Source organism: Dama dama, chromosome 14 (assembly GCF_033118175.1).
Source record: "Dama dama isolate Ldn47 chromosome 14, ASM3311817v1, whole genome shotgun sequence".
NCBI classification, from domain to species: Eukaryota; Metazoa; Chordata; class Mammalia; order Artiodactyla; family Cervidae; genus Dama; species Dama dama.
The window spans coordinates 69,532,151-69,553,353 of NC_083694.1; the positions used below are offsets into that span (position 1 = coordinate 69,532,151).

Here is a 21,203-nt window from a genome sequence, read left to right on the forward strand (position 1 = left end):
ATGCAAGGCACGTAATGAGCCTTTTAAACAGCTGTGATAAGATAACAATCATTAACACGTTGGGACTGTGTCACAGTCTCCTTGGTTCCCTACTACTGCCTCCCTTCTCTGAGGGGAAAAAGAACAAGGAGTAGGCAGGGAAATGTGCCGAGGATGGATTCTCAAGCAACGAGACTGAAGGCAAACGACATTTCCTCTGGATGAGAGACAACAGCCTGAGATCCTGTGCCTGAAGACTGACCCATGGAGATGGGAGTGAGGACAGAGGGGTTGAGGAGCCCAAGGCGGCAGGATAAGAGAGTGTTGTGGGTGTAGAAATGTGAGAGGGTTCTGGGATTTTAGGGCATAAGAACATAAGAGAGGACAGACGATGGCAATAGGAGTTCCTGTGGGCCAGCTATTTGGGTTCCACTGGAAGTCAGAAAGAAATGAGTATGAAGATTGAAATCTCTTAGGGCTATGCATGCAATGGGATGGGCTTCCCTAGTGGCTCAGATGATAAAGAATCTGCCTGCAATGCAGGAGCCCAGGGTTTGATCCCTGGGTCGGGAAGATCCCCTGGAGAAGGGAGTGGCTACTGATTCCAGTATTCCTGCCTGGGAACTCCCGTGGACAGAGGAACCTGGCAGACTACTGTCCGTGGGGTCGCAAAGAGTCAGATGTGACTAAGCAAAGCACAGCACAGAGGCAGACGGTTTAACAGTTTGATACGTAGACAGTCTAATCATTAGCTTGCCTCTGCCCGAGGGTTCCCTTCCTCTGGTGTGGGTTAGTAAGGAGGAGGATTTAGGTCAGGCCCCTGTTGATTTTATCACTTAGCATTTACTGGCCAGCATTCTGTGCTTTTCCTCACTGTTTCCAGGTCCCTTTGTTGATGGTCAAATCCTGAGCTTTGGAACATGATCTCCTTGATGGATGCTGAGCCTTCTATGGGCTCCCTTGAAGGGGTAAACACAGGATAGGAAAACACTTTGCTTTACCCTTCACAACATCACATGAGAATGTATAGGACTATCAGATTTTATAATAGGGTTGGGGTAACAAAAGGGAATCCCAATTTTGAAAGAGAAAAATTTAAACTGTATGCCAATATGACTTTTCCCATACTCCAAGAAACAGCACTGAGAAGTTAGCCCTCTATAGGGTCCCCCCTATCGGAGCTACTAGTTCTAATCTTGTTCCCCACTTCCACCCTTCTGGAAGATCTCCTATTCATCTTTTGGGAAATGGCAACCTTGCCCATAAGAAGTTGTTCTTGCCTCAGAATTGCACCCTACGCACCCTCTGACATTTTCTCAGCAATGCATTTCTCAAGTCTAAGTTATTCATTTTCAAATAAGGTCATGAACATTCAACAGGATAGTACCTGGTGGGCTTGTCAGTCCACATTTTGCAGAAGGTGTCTGGGGTGTGTGGTGAGGGGAGTTTGGAACTTCACGTCCTGAGATCAGTCCTGTGGACATACTTGTCTGCTCGCATTCAAATTCTCCACAGTGCAGACTTTCCTCTTTAGTCTTCCAAGTGTGTAGCTGGTAACTGTTTAATTAGACGTCCATATGGACATCCCAAGGACAAACATTCATTCTCAGAGATGATACAGTCTAAACTCATCAGGAGAAAATAAATATTTTCTTAACTCCTCCATTTGCAAGCTTTCCTCTCTTCAGTAGTTACAGCTTCATGTTCACGGCAGGACAGAATTCTCAGTCCTCTTTGGTTGCTTTCTGTTATTGTTGATAGAGGACCTTTTTCTGCAATAAAACCTCCAAGTTATGCTGTAAGAAATGATCAGTACTGGCATGAGATTCGTCTATTGTATAGAGAATCTGAAAGGCGTAACCCTAAGACCCAACGAACTGCAGATTCATTCTTGTGGGTCCCAGCGCTGAGCAGGGAGCAAGTTACTTTTCATCCAAGGCTCCAGAGAAGGACCATCTCACTGGCTTTGACCTAGGAGGGCCCAGACAGGATGCAGCTTCAAGCCTGGGATAGGATAGTGTGTGTGTGTGTGTGTGTGTGTGTTAGAATGGACAGATAGAAAATCAAAGAGGAAGGTTGGCCAGAAAAGAAGGGCCTCCCAGACACCAACCTCTGGACTAAACGGAAAAACTGTGTTAATCTTCAGAGCAATTTAGTTTCTCCCTTTAGACTCCATTTCAGATTGTATCCCCTTGGGCCTGCCAGACTACAAAATAAGGCTTATACCTGAGTCAAATATCACCATGACTTGCCCCCTAGGTATGTCATTCCCCGTTCTGAACTTCAAAATGCACTGCTTTTTCTCAATTAAAAAGCACTGCCCTCCTCTCTCCAGGGGGAGTTGTCCAGTAACAAGACTCTGAGAACTCCTAGTTTATCACTGGAAAGTCACGTTATGTGTTTAAAAACAATCTACTTAATGTAAACTACTGAGCTACCTAAAGTCATTTAAGATAAAATAGAAATATGAAGCTCCTGTTCCTTAAAACATGCTTTCACTTACTTTACTTCATTTCCGTATTGTTTTTTTTGCGGTTGTCTAGGTCGCCAGAACCAGTACCTTTGTCTTAAGCCAAGAATTCTGAGAGCCTCAGCAAGAGAAACCGCGCTCCCCAGTGCTGTAATTCCAGAGATGTTTGCTCTCTGGTAAAACTAGGTTATTTAATAGTGTTATTCTCTTTCTAAAACCAGCAATTTTCCTTCCTGGTTTAAACTGTCATTACTTTTTGGCCACAGCTTCAGTCGATCCCAATTATTTTACAGGTGTTCTCACATTCCCAGCTATAATATGCTCCAGAGCCTTTTCTATAAACCTTACACATTTCTACCCTTGCCTTTCTGATCTGTTTTATACTCAGCACAATCTATCATCCATAACAATATTTGAGCTGATGCTATAAAACCACCCCAGACTGGTCTCACCAGAGCGCTGACATGTTAGGTTGCTGTCAGCCTGTTCCGCAGAGAGCATTCCAAGAACCTGAAGACTAGTAATGAAGGCAACTTGGTGGAGAAAAGGGTCAGAAAGCATTCCGATTTCCTTTCATTTTCTTTTTTTTTCAGTTTTATAAAAGTGGTAATCTGATAACCCTTAAAAGAAAGATCTCATCTTACCACACAAACACAAATTCATTTCGTATTGTTCACATTCCCTTCTAGTTTTGGCCTGTATGCACCCATCTTTTTTTGTTTTTTAAAAACACATATTTTGTGTCGTGAATCTACAATTATGTGTTTGTTTTCCACTTGATACTGTATTAAAATTAGTTTTCATGTTTTTACCTTTTTTTCATACTTTTCCCTTTTCGCGTTGTCGCGATCTTTCATGATGTTATTTGTGCTCTACGATCTGTTTAATAATTTCCTTACTATTGAATGGTAGCCATGCCTCCCTAGCATTGCTCAGGGTAATGATTAACCACTGGTTAATACAATTTAATAGACATAAGGGAAGAAAAACATGAGTTATAATAATTTTCTGTAATTGCGATGATAAATTCAGAACTGGGATAACGTTCAACTTGGGAACAAGATTACTTTATGCATCACAGCTGACACCGCCCCTCCAGGGCTGTTGCTCACTCGGAAGCATTTTCGCTGAACGGCAGCCTGGGGTCAGAGAGCAGCAGACGTGCTCCCGGGTAGGGCTGCCTGAGGTGTCGGCCCGGCTTCCGCTTTACTGCCTGTTTCCGTGGGGTCAATCACTCAACCTCTTTACGTCTCAGCTTCCTTCTCTGTAAAATGCCTATAATGATGGGATTATTCAGGGATTACATGATCTAACACTTATATGCTGCTGCTGCTAAGTCGCTTCAGTCGTGTCCGGCTCTGTGCGACCCCATAGACGGCAGCCCCCCAGGCTCCCTCGTCCCTGGGATTCTCCAGGCAAGAACACTGGAGTGGGTTGCCATTTTCTCCTCCATAGCACTCCAACACGTACATAGCACTCCATAAATAAATGTTAGCTGTCACTACTGTTTTAGCCCTTGTGACCTATTGACGGATGCGATGACTCCTCACTTGTACCTGCAGTTGTATGAATATGAAGGAGTGTTTTAGTGAATTTTCATCTGATATAATTTCCAATTATATCTACCGGGAAAAATGTTTAAGGCTATCAAAAGGTTAATCAGGCTAATTAAACATTAAAAGGTTAATGTTTAAACTTTCAAAAGGTTAACTATCAAACTTCAAAAGGTTAATAAACACGTGACACCTGTCCATCCATGAAACGATGGCAAAAATTAAAATATGCAGCTTTTTAAAAAAATTTATTTTTAACTGGAGGATAACTGCTTTACAGTGTTGTATTGATTTCTGCCTTGCAACGCCATGAATCAGTCATATGTTCACCTGTACCCCTTCCCTCTTGAACCTCCCTCCCAACCCCCCATCCCACCCATCCAGATCATCACAGAACATCAGACTGAGCCCCCAGTGTCACACAGCTGCTTCCCACTGGCTGTTTTACACGTGGCCGTGTAAAAACACGCAGACTCATTCATGTCAACTGACCGGGCTCTTTTAAGAATATGTGTTAGCCTAATCTACGTGGTGGAGAGGGACATGGCAACCCACTCCAGTATTCTTGCCTGGAGGATCCCATGGACGGAGGAGACTGGCGGGCTATCGTCCATGAGGTCGCAGAGAGTCAAACGGGACTGAGTGACTAACACTTTCACTTTTCAATCTGTGTGGAAGAAAAATATTTGAGGCATCTCACAGAGCTCCTCCAGAGAAGTGTCTGGTAGGCCATTTGCCGTCTATACTCTATTGAACCCAATCAAATGTGTTAATATTCATACAGTAGAATAATGCCTGAACGTAGTAAGTATATGGAAGTGTTTGCTAATACAGGAAGGAAGAAAGTGTGTCCCAAAGTGTTGATACTCTCAGTTTCGCTTGATGTGATTGATAAGTTGATTTATATGATTTATATGGATGAACTTAATTTTACCTATATGGAGATTTTGGTAATTTCTAACTTACAGCTTTTACTACAGTGTTGCCAGTGAGCATCTTCATGCATGAATCTATGTGTTTTCTTCTTTTAAAATACTTCCTTGAGGATAACAATCTAGGAGTGGGTTTGCTCACGAAGAAGTGGCTTCATTCTGAGAAAGGTTTGCAGGAAGGGGGCAGGAGGGAGCAGAGCTAGGGTCCAGGCACTGCTGGAGATGGCAAAGTCAGGAGGGCTGCTGAGAGGCGGCGACCTTGCCGGCTCAGTGCTGGGTGTTACCGAGGAGGAAAAACCAGAGGGGCGTGGTGAAAAGAGCAATGCTCTGGAACCTGAAGAAGTGACTTTTAGATCCATCTATACCTTCCTCCTGAAATGCAAAGTTGCTTTGTCTTTTTGGGTCTCGTTTCCTCTAAAATCTTTCCCAGTATTAGGTTCTAAGAGTCCTTTAGTTCTTAAATGTTAATTAAATACCTTTTACATGCCAAGATCTGTGTTGAGCAGGTAAAGAGTCCACTTGCAATGCAGGATACACAGGAGATGCAGGTTCCATCCCCGGGTTGGGAAGATTCCCTGGAGGAGGAGATGGCAACCCACTCCAGTATCCTTGCCTGGAAAATGCTATGGACAGAGGAGCCTGGCGGGCTACCGTCCATAGGGTTGCAAAACAGCTGGACACAACTGAGCGATTAAACACACAACGTAGCACAACAACATGCCAAGGTCTGTGTTCCGTACTAGGGATGCAACAGCACCTTAAATACAGTAAGTCCCTTCGTGGGATTACATGAGGCAATTAAAAAGGTAAATTTAGAGTTGATAAACTCAAATACAGAACAAATACAGAAGCTTTTGGAAGCATGGAAAATGGATGGGAAAGCACCCATCCCAGCCTTGAGGGGTGGGCCCTGGAGGAAGTTGGGAAAGTTTTCCTAGAGGAGGTAATGGTTGAGCTGAGTCTTAAAGGGTGAGCAGGAGTTAAGCAGACTATGGGGAGACTGAAGTTCATTCTGGGCAGAAGAGATGGCCTGGGCATAGGCACAGTGGGTTAGCAGGGTGCCTTCAGAGAACCAACAGTTCTGTGCCCTAGGGGAATCAAAAGTCCAGCAGGTGACCCAAGATGCGTCTGGGCAGGTGGCCAGGGTCCTTCCTTTAAAGAGTTTAGGTTTCCCTGGTGGCTCAGACGGTAAAGAATCTGTCTGCAGTGTGGGGAGACCTGGGTTCGATCCTTGGGTTGGGAAGATCCCCTGGAAGAGGAGATGGCAACCCACTCCAGTATTCCTGCCTGGAGAATCCCCATGGACAGAGGAGCCTGGTGTGCTACAGTTCCATTTTAACCAAGGGTGGCTTTGGATATATGCCAGCCTCCGCTCGCAGCCAAGAATCTTGTCTTGATTTCCCCGTATATACCTTGACGTTTCTTTCCCCTGGAGGCTCAGAGCACCTTGCTTTTGAAGATGACCGCTAGCTGTCGCTATTGAACAGATCCGGCTGCCCACAGCTGAAGGCCAATGGTGTCCTAGGCTGCGGGGTTCCCGGTGGCCCCACCGGAGGCTGACTGCCACTCCGCCTCCGCTGGGTCTGCTCAATCGCCCTGAGAGCTGACGCACAAGTAAGGCATGAGGTGAGGAGTGGTGGTTGCCCTTGAGCCGAACCTGGGCCCGAGCTGGGGGGAAGGAATCCTGGTGACGCGTGGTCCACCGCGCCCCTCACTCAGCCACTGGGTGGCGCTGCCGCCCCTGGCTGCAAAAAGAGAGGCGGGTGGAAAGGGTAAGTCTGGATTGGACTGCTTTGCTGCTTTGGGATGGGGGTAGCCTTTGCATCCACGTTGTTACCTGGAGTTCAGGGGCCACAGGCTGGTCAAGAACAGTGTGAGAGAGGTCCCAAAGCACCGCCCCCCCCCCCCCCCCCCCCCCCGCAACAGTCCCAGGTCCGCCAACAATGCCATGTCTTGGGTCCTTTAGGCTTCCGTCCTGGCTGGCGTGTCTTTTGACTTGTCCCGTTTCCACCCTTTGGTTCCAGGTAGTGCCATGAGCCAGTGTGTGCTCCCCTTTGACTTCTGTTTCCTTTGCTTCCTTCCCAGAAACTCCCATCTCCCAAGCCTCCCCACTCAGCAGGTGCTCATTTAGTACCTTTCATTTTTTTTAGGAATCCGTTTTCCCTTCTCCTTTCTTGGCTGAGTGTATCCTCACCCTGTGCGTCCTGGGATCTGTGCAGACCAAGGTCTGCTTCTCCTGGCTCTTTTTTTTTTTTTGCCTGTGGGCATTGTAGTTCTAAGTCCTAAATAGGACCTTTTATTTAACATTTCTTTCTCTTTTTTCTCATCTGCCTCTTCTTTTCACATTTGCCCTGTCCTCATCCCTACCTCCCACCCCCATCTAAAAACTAGAGAATTTAGACATATTCTAACTAGGAAACTTGTGAGTCTGCCAACTGGAGAAGTTAATGAAGTTGAAGTCTAACAACTAGAAGGGGAGGATACAGCAGGGAAGGGGTGTCCTGACTTCCCCCGGCATCCTTCGTGAACTGGCGACCCTCTGGGTGGGATGGAGACCCAGAGGTGCTGAGAGGCTGACACAGGCACGTGCTGGAGACATCGCGTGATGAGCACGGCTGTTTTTCTTTTCCCTTAATGTTGCAGGTTAGCTTGGTTCACGTACCTCCCTTGAGAAATGAAGGGAAGCTCCTGGGACTTGATTAGCACATGTGTCCGCGTCCTCTGGGCTGGGCACTGATGAAGCAGAATGTGGGCTCTTGGCACAGTCCCTGAACAGCCGGTAGGGCCAGAAGGAGGGGTACGGGTTCTCCCCAACCTGTAACATCCTCAGAGAGGAACGGGAGCTCACTCTGAGCCGAGGGAAGGTTGTAACGCAGGTCCCAAAGGGCTGGTAAGTAGCCTAACGTATGCTGACTTCTTCCTCTCACACAACTTTATTTTTTAAAAAAATTTATTCTTGGCTGTGCTGAGGCCTCACTGCTGGGCAGGCTGTCCTTGGCTGCAACTTGCGGGAGCCCTTCTTCAGCTGTAGTCCGCGGGGTCTCACTGCTTGGCCTCTCTGGCTGCGGAGCACAGGCTGTCGGGTGCGCGCCCTTCCGTAGTTCGGCACGTGGGCTCGGAGGTTGTGGTTCTCGGGCTCTAGGGCACACGCTCAGTAGTTGTGGCTCATGGGCTTAGTTGCTCTGCGGCGTGTGGAATCTTCCCGAAGCAGAGATCCAACCACTTGTGTCTCCTGCATCGGCAGGTGGGCTGTTTACCGCCGAGCCACCGGGGAAACCTTCTCACACGACTGTAGAACCGCAGTCTCCCGAGGGGAGTGTTGCAGGGACTACTGGGGTGTCGGGAGAAAAATATTAGAATTTCTCTTTATTTTTTTTTTTTAAATCTTGTCTTTTTAAGATTTCTATGTTTGCATATGTTTTGTGTTAGTAAATATAACATACATGCATTATATAAATGGGCTTCCCAGGTGGTGCCTGTGGTCAGGAACCCGTCTGCCAGTGCAGGAGACATAGGACACGGGTTTCCCTGAGTCGGGAAGATCCCCTGGAGGAGGGCATGACAACCCACTCCAGTATTCTTACCTGGAGAGTCCCATGGACAGAGGAGAGGAGTCTGGTGGGCTACAGTCCTTAGGGTCACAAAGAGTTGGACATGACCGAAGCGACTTAGCACACATATAGCCTTGCATACATTATATAAATAGTAGCTATATATCTAGCAGACATACCTATGCCTAATCATGTTTTAATGATGAAGTGTGAGACCCGAACTTTCAGAGACCACCGCTCTGGAGAATCTCTGGAGCTTGCTGTGGACTCTAGGGGAGGTCTGAGATGCTGGCCGAGAGCCACTCAGCCAAGAAGAAAGGACCACACAGTCCAGCCCGCGTGGACAGGCTTGGTGGCGAGGAAGGACTTACCTGCCCTTGAGAGGGAACTCTCCAGAAACAGTAGCTGGATGCCTGTCCCCCGTGGATGTGAGTCGCTGCCTGTGAGCCAGCCCAGGGCTCCCTGCTCCCTGCTGTGTAGGGCCTTTCCTTACATTCTTGACCAAGGACAAGGAGTCATAGTTAGGGCCCTGCAGACGGCCCGGCCTGTCACCGCGGTGGGGAGCCTGGCGTCTGAGGGGCTGTGTCCTTCTGCTCTGTATCTCAGACTTGCTTCTGAGGTGATTTACGTTTGTGATCTACACTTGTGCTTGCCTAACACAACCCCGTTTTTGTTTGAGGTGGACCTGTGCTTAGCTGAAAATTCCATTTCTCAGCCTCTCTTGAAGGAAGGGGTGGTTCCCAAGACATAACTCTAGCCCGTGAGATGCGAGCGGGAGTCCTGGCTGTAGCTTTCCCATTGGCTCTTTATTAGGGGTCAGGTTCGGCTGGTGCATGCTTTTAGCCTCTCACATCTCTCTCTTTCTTTTTTTTTTTTGGCCTGAATCACAGAGTGATGCTGAAGGTGGAGCAACTGTCTTGGGACCCCCCAGTGACAAGGAGGAGGATGGATGGTTGGAAATGCAGAGGCAGTCTGGCTCCTGGAGGGGCTGGTCTGCCCTTCCCAGACTTTTCGTTGTTTCTCCTTGATGTATTCACCATCTGGGGCTTTTTTTCTATTGCTCTCCAGGGAATGCGGTGCTAGGGAACATGAAGGTGGACTCAAAAGAGCTCGGACACTTGGGTTCAGGCCACGACTTCACGCAAGATGCTGACACCCGGAGAGGTGAAGAATGTGGGTGTCCCCTGTCTCGGTGAGCTCTTGTTCCTTCTTCTTCTCCAGTAATGACAGCAACAAGCTGCTCTGTTTCTTTCAAGTCCTGGAAAGAGGAGGGAGGCACTGAGCTGGGCCTTTAAGAATAATTAATTCTGTCAGGAAGGTGGAAAGTGAAGGTCAGGGTGGGTGCTGAAGCCTGCTGTGCACAGCTCTTCTAATACACGTGCAGGAGTGTCAGCTGGTGGCTTCGGGCTGGCCATGGTGAGAGTGTCTGCATCGCTGAAGTAGGCAGATGTTACGTATCAGGCGTTCTTTCTTTCTTTCTTTTTTCTTTTCTGGAGAGTCAGTTGTTAGGCCTTTACCAACACTCCTTTGGAAAGACCAACAGTTTAGCTTATTAACTACCTTAATATTGTCTCATAGCTTCTCTTGCTTTCCCCATGCCGTCTGATATGTGGTAAGTTGAGCAGAATGAAGAAGCAGCTGGTTTCTACGGAACACAGGCTGAAGCCTTCATGTCTTTGGGCCCAAGGTGAACCCTGAAAGTTCAGGCTGAAGGCAAAACTACTTTCATTCCAACTTTGGCTGTAAATTTGTCATCTGATCACGCCTCAGCTTGGTGTTCACCTCTTTTCTTCCTCATCAACCTCCTGCCCCCATCTTATTGACAATCTACAGAGCCTTAGCTCTTGTGAGCCTGGCTTCTTGCCCCATTTGTGCTGCCCACGGAAGCCCCCTATTCTGGGTCTGTAACAGCAGATCTTATGACCTTCCTTGTCTCTTGGAGCTGACAAAGGTGGCTGCACCCATATGGGTCCCATACCACATACTCTTCTCACGATGTGACATGACACTCGTCTGTCTGGCTGGGGGCCTGCCTGGTCTCCTTGAGGTGGGGTGGATCTTCGTAACTGTTCACTACCAGCTTATGGTTGGTCGTCGTGGGTAATACAGCTTCCACCGGCTCTGTCTCTCAGGACACATGCTTTAGGAGCCCAGAGGCACCTTGTAAGAAGTCCGGGCAGCCCTGAAGCTGCTGTTCTCAGAGACCATGTGAAGAGGCCACGGAAAGCTGGGGACACCAAAGGAGCCCTCGGCTGTTCCAGGCTCCAGCTAGTCAGTCTTTCCAGTTCAGGCATAAGCCTCGTGTGTGATGGAGCCTCCAGATGGTTCTAGCTCCTGGCCCTTGAGCCAGCCCAGCTGTTCTGAGTGAAGCAGAAGTGAGCCGTCCTCTGGGAACCCTGCCCAGACTGAGGACTCATGTGTGAAAATGCTTCTGTGAGGAACCAGAGATGAAGGCTTCAACCTATATTTTTTTGGGGGGGCACTCCTCAACCCATAACACTGCCATTACAAGAATCGTGGTCTGCTCCTCAGAGAGAAGCCATTCCTAATTTTGTCAGGTCTGAGAAGAGTGCTTCATGCAAGTTAGCCTCCTCATTCCATACACTCATACTCACACATACATGTGCACAAACCTCCCCATTATATATATATATATATATGTATATATATATATATATTTATAGTTATATATATATTTATAGTTATATATATATAATTTTAACATAAGTGCAATTATGTTATATGTATTTGTAAGCAACCCATTTTATACACTTACAGTATGTCTGGAAGGTCCTTCCAGGTGAGTACATATAAATCTACCTCATTTTTGTTATCGCTGATGCAGTGATTTCATAGTATTGACAGCCTGCATGCTCATTTGCTTCAGTCGTGTCCAACTCTTTGCAGCCCCATGAACTGTAGCTCACCAGGCTCCCCTATCCATGGGATTACCCAAGCAAGAATACTGGAGTGGGATGCCATGCTCTCCTCCAGGGGACCTTCCTCACCCAGGGGTTGAACCCCCATCTCCTGAGTCTCCTGCATTGGCAGGGGGATTCTTTACCACTAAGCCATCTGGGAAGCCCATTGACAGTCTATGGGTAGATATTAAAATTGTTTTTGGTGTTTTGGTTTGGGTTAGCCCTAACCACATATGTAATTTTTGGTGACTTAAAATTTTACTAACAGTTAGTACAGTAATTCCTTGTGGTAAAAGAATATTTTTGCTAAAAATATATTGCTGGGTGGTCTCCAGTTAGAGTCAGAATCCACTTTGCATGATAGATGGCAGGGCAGAAGGAGGGTGGGAGCTGAGCACTCTGGGGTCAGAGTTAGGGAAGAGGTAGAGCCAGGAGAAAGCACTTTGAAAGAGACCTGGCCTGGAGGGGCCTTTTGAGTTAAATGATGCCCTCCCATTGAATGTGAACCCAGCCTTCCTTCCCTCCTCTGAAACATTGGGAAAAGATGACCATGTTCACTAATACTAATTGCTTTTGGAACCCACAGAGGAATGCTGAATTTTCATGTCATTGTGGTTGAAGAGTGAGCGATGAACCTCTGGGTTCCACATACAGTGTGAAAACAGTCATCCTTGCAGATATATTTTTAAGCTTATTATGAACTGAGCTAAGCAGGCCAGGTCCTTTTATGTGGATCTCGTCTAATGATAAAAGCTGTTTTGCTGCTGGTTGCTATTATTGTACAGTCGCTCATCTGTGTCCGACTCTTTGTTACCCCATGGACTGCAGCACATCAGGCTTCCCTGTCCATCACCATCTCCTGGAGTTTGCTCAAACCCATGTCCATTGAGTTGGTGGTGCCACCCAACCATCTCATCCTTTGTCATCCCATTCTCCTCCTGCCTTCAATCTTTCCCAGCATCAGGGTCTTTTCCAGTGAGTTGGCTCTTTGCATCAGGTGGCCAAAGAATTGGAGTTTCAGCTTCATCATCAGTCCTTCTAATGAATATTCAGGGTTAATTTCCTTTAGGATCAACTAGTTTGATCTCCTTTCTGTCCAAGGGCTCTCAAGAGTCTTTTCTAGCACCATAGTTCGAAGGCATCAATTCTTCAGTGCTTAGCTTTTTTTATTGTCCAGCTCTCACATCTATACATGACTACTGGAAAAACCATAGCTTTGACTATACGATCCTTTGTTGGCCAGATAATGTCTCTGACTTTTAATATGCTGTCTAGGTTTGTCATTGCTTTTTTCCCCAAAGAGCAGCGTCTTGAATTTCATGGCTGCAGTTACCATTCACAGTGATTTTGGACTCCAAGAAAATGAAGTCTTTTCTATCACTGTTTCCACTGTTTCCCCATCTATTTGCATGAAGTAATGGGACTGGATGGCATGATCTTTGTTTTTTGAATGTTGAGTTTCAAGCCAACTTTTTCACTCTCTTCTTTCACCCTCATCAAGAAGCTCTTTAATTCCTTTTTGCTTTCTGCTGTAAGAGTGGTGTCATCTGCATGGCCCTTGGCTCTGGAGAGAGTGGGCAGATATTTGAGGGGCAGGAGACCCAGGTGAGGAGCAGGGGGAGGGTTCTTGAGAGGGTCCCTTGGGAAGGGCTCTCTGAAACAATACAGCCACTGTTTGGTGAGACCTGAGTTTATTGCTCACTCAGGTGAAGAGAGGTACTACCTTGATGGAGACTTGCAGCCTTTCAGAATGTGAGGGCAAAACGGGGTGTTTATGAAGTGTTGGAGTCTGGTTTCATGTGGGCTCTCAGTGAGGTGGTTTGATTATTACTGGAGAAGGGTCATGATGCAAGCATTTCCGATCACGAAGACAGAGTTCTGACATGAGGATTCCAAAGAGTCTTGAAGAGTAATAGCCTTTTGATGCTGTCTATTGAAAAACTGAGCATTTTTAAATTGGCTTGTACCGTTTATCTTCCTGGACAAAAGTTGCTTGGAGTAGTAAAGTCATGCCGCTGAAGATGAGGGAATTGTAATGTCCAGGCTAGTGAAGACAGCAAGTGATGAGCGTGCCAATGGCTTCAGATCTCAGACCTCATCTCTTTCTCTCTCTCTCTCTCTTTTTTTTAAGTTTATTCATTTATTTTTGGCTGTGCTGGATCTTTGATGTTTCTAGTTTCAGCAAGTGGGGGCCACTCTCTAGTTGTGGTGCTCAGGCTTCTCACTGCGGTGGCTTCTCTTGTGAAGCACAGGCTCTGGGCACACAGACTTCAGTAGATGTAGTAGATGTAGTTGCAGTGCTTGGGCTCAGTTGCCCCAGAGCATGTGGACTCTTCCCAGACCAGGGATTGAACCTGTGTCCCCTGCACTGGCAGATGGATTCTTCACCACTGGAGTACTGGGGAAGTCCACACCTAATTTCTGATATCATGCTTTTTGAATTCTGGAGAAAGCCTCACATAGTAAGACGTTTAACCTCTACTCAAGAAAATTCTGTCTCGGTCAGATTTCTCCTGCTTCCTTTCCCTGGGCATAACTTAAGGAGGTCTTCTCTCTCAGAAAAGTCCAGCCATCTTCACCCTCCAGATCCAGCTCCTTGTCCATGTGGCTGGCAGCTCACTGGACTGCAATTTGTCCTGCTGCCCAGCAGTTTAGATTAAGAGGTCAGAAAAGGAAACTTACCCCACACCTCCAGGCCCATGTGTTGTGTCCCAGCATCACTTCCCATGGAAACCCTACATTTGGGAGTGTGGAGTTTGTGCTGGATGTATTCCATCTATCCCTCCAAAACACTCTCCATCCTTCCCCATCCTGCTGTGTGCCTGGGTATGCTGACTTGTATGGTTTATATCAATCTGCACCTTGCCCCTCTGTTCACTTAATTGAAAATACCTGCAGGGAATCAGAGGGAAGGTGTATTTATTTCTCCAGATCCCTCCTTTGTGGTCCTTGGTGGGCTGGTGGCATCCTTTAACTGAGGATCATAGTTATGGCACTCTGCAAGCATTTCTTACCCTCTGGGCTTTGGTAACAGTTCTTTCCTCTTGTCCTGATGGCGGGCCTGGGGTTGGAAATAGCCAAAACTAACCTGAGATGCTACATTACCTCTGTGACTTCCCTATAACCTTGCCCACACTTTTGTAAAGAATCTCCTTTTCATTTGACTCTACTAGAATTATCCAGTTTTCCACTCTCACCTGTTGGAGGACCTGGCCAATATGGGGCTTTGTGGAGTTGTTAGTGTCCTCTTTGGTTGTAGTCAAGTGATACCTGGCAAGTGTTGGATAGATATTTGTTGAGTGAATGAGTGACTAAATGTGTGAGTGAATGATTTGAACTCCAACCTCTCCTTGACAAACTTCTAATATTGAGTGTTCACACGTAAATTATAGATGCTTGATGCACTGTGAGTACATTGAACGGATGTAGGTTCTGTGGTTTCATAGAACCACAGGGGCCTCCACTTCTCTGGGTTTGCTCTGTTTATTCATGCTCAGATGTTCTCCTTTCCAGAGGAACAGTGTGAAATAATATAAAGAGCATCTGAAATATACAAAATGGTGAAGATGCTATGCTCACTGAATGAAGTAGGATGATTTCTTCAACTCAAAAGCAGATAAGAGGCTCATATCACAAAATAAGAAATGTACACTAAAAATCTCACATGTATAGGTTATGGTTTTTAATGGAATCATACTGAATGAACTGAAGTTAAAGCCATGAGGTATGAATTTACAAAGTTTATGTGACCTTTATCAGAATTAATATTGATTAAACATTATAGCCTTATTACCTTTGAGGTAAACTTGATGTAACTATCTTGTAATTATATCTATTGTTACTGTCAATTTCACAATTGCTGGCTCATGGCATTCATTATAATCACCTTTCCACAAGTGTTAGAGGGTCTCCTTTAAATTGTGAGATGTGCCGTGTGATTTGCAGTCCCCTGGGGGCACTCATTTATCTCTCTGGGGAGATACCTTCATGATGGAGCTCGGATAAATTCCAGGCTGGATTGTTCCAAGCTCCCTTTATGATGCCCAGCTCTCAGGAAGTGCCTAGTTGTTTATAAATCTTTCCATATTATATCTCTTCAAGGAGAGAAATTCCATGATCTTCCTCCCTGGATTTCTCAGCAGGAGAGAAGTCAAGATGGAACTGTCATAATATACTTCATCTTGGCGCAGAGCTCCCCCTTTGATAATCTCCAGGGCACATTCTTCCTTTGGAGATGCTTGCGCAGTGTATACCCCAGCAATTGCCTTCATGGCTGTGTCTGTGGAGCAAGAAGGGAAGAGTGTGGTTATCCAAGACAAGTAGTGTCTACATGATGGGAGGCCTGCAGACACCAGCAGCTTAGCTTTTAGGGGCTGTTGGCCAGTGCTTGTTTGGGCCCTGTCGGGAATACATGGAGAAGACTGGGTTTGTTGAGGGCCTATTGGGCAAAGAGAATCTTAGTGTTCATATGGACCCTGTCTTCCTGGATGGAAATTTGTGGGGGCAACTGGAGGTTACTAGTTGAGTGATTTGAATGAATCAGACTCCTCTCTTGGGTGTTTTGGTTGGAGTGAGGGAGTAATATTGGGGAGCAGAGTGAGGATAGAAGTCATATGATGGGAAGAGTCAATGAGCAAAATCAGAGTGAGGTGTGATAATGAGGACTGACTTGTAAAAGGAAGAGACAGACAGGAATCCAGGCCTTTGCTCCCTTGGCAACACCAACCACTTTCACTTGGAGGGAAACTATTGTTACCTGCTCTCTCCTCCTAGGATTTGTGTCCTTCTTGCCCAGCTTCTCTCTGTTTCTCCGCCCCTTCTTGTTTCACTGTGTGTCTTTGTCTTTCTCTCTCTTTTGTTCTGTAACTACTACTCAATGTATTCAAACTTAAAAAAATTTTTTATTTGGCTGTACAGAGTACAGGATCTTAGTTCTCTGATCAGGGATCGAACCCATGCCCCATGCAGTGAAAGTGTGGAGTCTTAACCACTGGACTGCCAGGGAAGTCCCTTCAATAAAGTATGATTAAAGTTCTATCACATATTTTAGATGAACTTGCATTTGGACTTACAGAAAAGTTTTAAAAATTGTGCAAAGTCTTTCCTTACATCTTTCAATCAAAACATCATACATAACCATTATACAACTATCAACAATATATATGATAGAATTGGAACAATATTACTAACTAAACTGCAGACTTAATTTTTTCACTAATGTCCTTTGTATGTTCCAGGATCTTATCCAGGAGTACACTTAGCAGTAATTTTTTCTTGTTTTCCCTCCGATCTCTGACAGTTCCTTACTCTTTCCTTGTCTCTCATCGCCTTGACACTTTGGAAGTGTTCTGTTCAATGGATCTGTATAAAGCCCCCCAATTTGGTTTTTTTCCCCTGTTGTTCTCATGATTAGAATGAGATTATGTGTTTTCGACAAGAATACCCTCCAAATGATGCTGTGTCCCTCTCAGCGCAACGTATCAAAGTTGTGACATCTGTGACTTATTATTGATATGATATTAAGGAAAACAAACTCATATTTAGTAATCCCACATAGGAAAGTAATGGCCATCGAGTTTCCATGAGGGACATATGGTGTTCAGAATAGGGTCAGGTGAGGAATATGCTGTTACGCAACCCAGTTGGTGGTCAGAATGGAGAGAAGGGTCAAAGAGCAGTCAGAAGCTCCACAGGTGACAGAACACATCATTAAAGGGGGTCTAGTGCTGTCACTGGTTTTCAATGCTTGACACACGATGACGTCAGGGAGTTCAGCACCCTCTTTACCCACCATAGTAAGATAGACAGTCCATCTGCAGGCCATTTATTCCAATTTCTTGACCTTACCTGTGTCGATGAGGCCAAGAATACAGAGGGTGATTGACACATTGACCTTGGTCGCCTCATATTCCATCCTGAGAGAGGAGAAGAACCCATCCAGAGCAAACTTGCTTGCAGAATAGCCAGCAATAAGTGGACAAGCTATTTTCCCTAAATGATACAGAAGTGGGTTAACATGGTCATCCATTGCAGCTCTGACAGAGCTGATCTGTGCTTTATCTGTAGCAGGCTTTGTAACCTCCATGAAGTACTTCTACCCTTAGTTTCTCTCTACTCCCCAAGGAGATTATCCTGCTGTGCTGAATTTCAAAAAGAAAGAAACATGATGGCATCAAAGAAACTCCCCTTGATGGACTGGGATATGGTGTAGAGTGGGCTGCAGGAAAACTTTCATTGAAAAGGGATTAGTTCGATTTTTAGTAAGGGTGATAAACAAGTAGGATTACAAAAGAGCCATGCAATTTCACACCTGGTAACTCTTCCACCTTTGACCCAAGAGCGCTGGAAAGCAAGTGTTTGGCAAGAGCTCTCTACCAGCACAGAGACCTGTCACTGGTCTTTCTACGCAAGGGGAATGAAAACTCCTGTCTTTATTTTCTACTCCAAATCACCTTTCTTACTTTCATCAGCCTGGTTAATTATTAGTTAGTTCTCAGTATTTTGGAGGATATGTGGGCATATGTCCAATCAGTTCAGTTCAGTTCAGTTGCTCAGCCATGTCCAACTCTTTGTGACCCCATAGACTGCAGCATGCCAGGCCTCCCTGTCCATCCCCAACTCCTGGAGTTTACTCAAACTCATGTCCATTGAGTCAGTGATGCCATCCAACCATCTCATCCTCTGTCATCCCCTCTCCTCCTGCCTTCAGTCTTTACCAGCATCAGGGTTTTTTCCAAGGAGTCAGTTCTTCCCATCAGGTGCCCAAAGCATTGGAGTGTCAGCTTCAGCATCAGTCCTTCCAATGAATATTCAGGACTGATTTCCTTTAGGATGGACTGGTTGGATCTCCTTTCAGTCCAAGGGACTCTCAAGAGTCTTCTCCAACACCACAGTTCGAAAACATCAATTCTTTGGCACTCAGCTTTCTTTATAGCCCAACTCTCACATCCATATGTGACTACTGAAAAAACCATAGCCTTGACTAGATGCACCTTTGTTGGCAAAGTAATGTCTCTGCTTTTTAATATGCTGTCTAGCTTGGTCACAACTTTTCTTCCAAGAGGAAAGTGTCTTTTAATTTCATGGCTGCAGTCACCATCTGCAGTGATTTGGGATCCCCCCAAAATAAGGTCTGACACTGTTTCCACTGTTTCTCCATCTATTTGCCATGAAGTGATGGGACTGGATGCCATAATCTTAGTTTTCTGAATGTTGAGCTTTAAGTCAACTTTTTCACTCTTGTCCTTCACTTTCACCAAGAGGCTCTTTAGTTCTTTTTCACTTTCTGCATAAGGGTGGTGTGATCTGCATATCCGAGGTTACTGCTATTTCTCCTGGCACTCTTGATTCCAGCTTGTGCTTCATCCAGCCCAGCATTTCTCATGATGTACTCTGCATATAAGTTAAATAAGCAGGGTGACAATATACAGCCTTGTCATACTCCTTTCCCTATTTGGAATCAGTCTATTGTTCCAAGTCCAGTTCTAACTGTTGCTTCCTGACCTGCATACAGGTTTCTAGAGAGACAGGTAAGGTGGTCTGGTATTCCCATCTCTTTCAGAATTTTCCACAGTTTGTTGTGATCCACACAGTCAAAGGCTTTGGCGTAGTCAATAAAGCAGAAATAGATGTTTTTCTGGAACTCTCTCACTTTTTTGGTGAGCCAACAGATGTTGGCAATTTGATCTCTGGTTCCTCTGCCTTTTCTAAAAGCAACTTGAACATCTGGAAGTTCACGGTTCACGTATTACTGAAGCCTGGCTTGGAGAATTTTGAGCATTACTTTACTAGCATGTGAGATGAGTGCAATTGTGTGGTAGTTTGAGCATTCTTTGGCATTGCCTTTCTTGGGGATTGGAATGAAAACTGACCTTTTCCAGTCCTGTGCCCACTGCTGAGTTTTCCAAATTTGCTGGCATATTTAGTGCAGCACTTTCACAGCATCATCTTTTAGGATTTGAAATAGCTCAACTGGAATTCCATCACCTCCACTAGCTTTGTTCATAGTGAGCTTCTAAGGCCCACTTGACTTCACATTCCAGGATGTCTGGCTCTAGGTGAGTGATCACACCATCGTGATTATCTGGGTCATGAAGATCTTTTTTGTATAGTTCTTCTGTGTATTCTTGCCACCTCTTCTTAATATCTTCTGCTTCTGTTAGGTCCATACCATTTCTGTCATTTATTGAGCCCATATTTGCTTGAAATATTCCCTTGGTATCTCTAATTTTCTTGAAGAGATCTCTAGTCTTTTCCATTCTATTGTTTTCCTCTATTTCTTTTCATTGATCACTGAGGAAGGCTTTCCTATTTCTCCTTGCTATTCTTGGAACTCTGCATTCAGGTGAGTATATCTTTCCTTTTCTCCTTTGCCTTTCATTTCTCTTCTTTTCACAGCTATTTGTAAGCCCTTTTGCTTTTTTGCATTTCTTTTTCTTGGGGATGGTCTTGATTCCTGTCTCCTGTACAATGTCACGAACCGCCATCCATAGTTCATCAGGCACTCTGTCTATCAGATCTAGTCCCTTAAATCTATTTATCACTTCCACTGTATAATCGTAAGGGATTTGATTTAGGTCATACCTGAATGGTCTAGTGGTTTTCTAATTGGTTTTCTTCAATTTAAGTCTGAATTTGGCAATAAGGAGTTCATGATCTGAGCCATAGTCAGCTCCCGGTCTTGTTTTTGCTGACTGTATAGAGTTTCTCCACCTTTGGCTGCAAAGAATATAATCAATCTGATTTTGGTGTTGACCATCTGGTGATATCCATATGTAGAGTCTTCTCTTGAGTTGTTGGAAGAGGGCGTTTGCTTTGACCAGTGTGTTCTCTTGGCAAAACTCTATTAGCCTTTGTCCTGCTTCATTCTATACTCCAAGGCCAAATTTGCCTGTTATTCCACATGTTTCTTGACTTCCTACTTTTGCATTCCAGTCCCCTATAATGAAAAGGACATCTTTTTTGTGTGTTAGTTCTTGAAGGTCTTTTAGGTCTTCATAGAACCATTCAACTTCAGCTTCTTCAGCATTGCTGGTCAGGGCTTAGACTTGGATTACTGTGATATTGAATGGTTTGCCTTGGGAATGAACAGAGATCATTCTGTCATTTTTGAGATTGCATCTAAGTACTGCATTTTGGACTCCTTTGTTTACTATGATTCCTACTCCATTTCTTCTAAGGGATTCCTGCCCACAGTAGTAGATATAATGGTCATCTGAGTTAAATTCACCCATTCCAGTCTATTTTAGTTTGCTGATTCCTAAAATGTCAATGTTCACTCTTGCCACTCCTGTTTGACCACTTCCAATTTGCCTTGATTCATGGACCTAACATTCCAGGTTCCTATGCAATATTGCTCTTTACAGCATCAGACCTTGCTTCCATCACAAGTCACATCCACAACTTGGTGTTGTTTTTGCTTTGGCTCCATCTCCTCATTCTTTCTGGAGTTATTTCTCCACTGATCTCCAGTAGCATATTGGGCACCTACCGACCTGGGGAGTTCATCTTTCAGTGTCCTATCTTTTTGCCTTTTCATACTTTTCGTGGGGTTCTCAAGGCCAGGATACTGAAGTGGTATGCCATTCCCTTCTCCAGTAGACTGCATTTTGTCAGAACTCTCCACCATGACCCGTCCATCTTGGGTGGCCCTACACAGCATGGCTCATAGTTTCATTGAGTTAGACAAGGCTGTGGTCCATGTGATCAGATTGGTTAGTTTCCTGTGATTGTGGTTTTCAGTCTGTATGCCCGATAGCATAACTTATTCATTATACCCTTTGTAAGAGGAGAGAGTG

At 45.3% G+C, this 21,203-nt stretch overlaps 2 protein-coding genes across 3 annotated transcripts in view; one reads left to right on the plus strand and one right to left on the minus strand.

The window, feature by feature from the left end:
* The window catches only part of C14H1orf74 (chromosome 14 C1orf74 homolog), a 32,734-nt gene extending 29,675 nt beyond the window's left edge, over nt 1–3,059 (plus strand). Inside the window, exon 3 of the transcript XR_009695860.1 lies at nt 2,523–3,059. The gene's annotated coding sequence lies outside the window, so the exon portion shown is untranslated. The remainder of the gene's footprint in view (nt 1–2,522) is intronic.
* Nucleotides 3,060–15,022: 11,963 nt separating this feature from the next.
* Nucleotides 15,023–21,203, minus strand: part of HSD11B1 (hydroxysteroid 11-beta dehydrogenase 1) — a 62,376-nt gene continuing 56,195 nt past the window's right edge. For both annotated transcript variants that reach the window (XM_061161047.1, XM_061161046.1), the window contains exons 6-7: nt 17,254–17,397; nt 15,023–15,685 (exon numbers count right to left, since the gene is read on the minus strand). In XM_061161047.1, the coding sequence (XP_061017030.1) occupies nt 15,468–15,685; nt 17,254–17,397 (362 nt within the window). In that variant the 3' untranslated portion in view covers nt 15,023–15,467. The remainder of the gene's footprint in view (nt 15,686–17,253; nt 17,398–21,203) is intronic.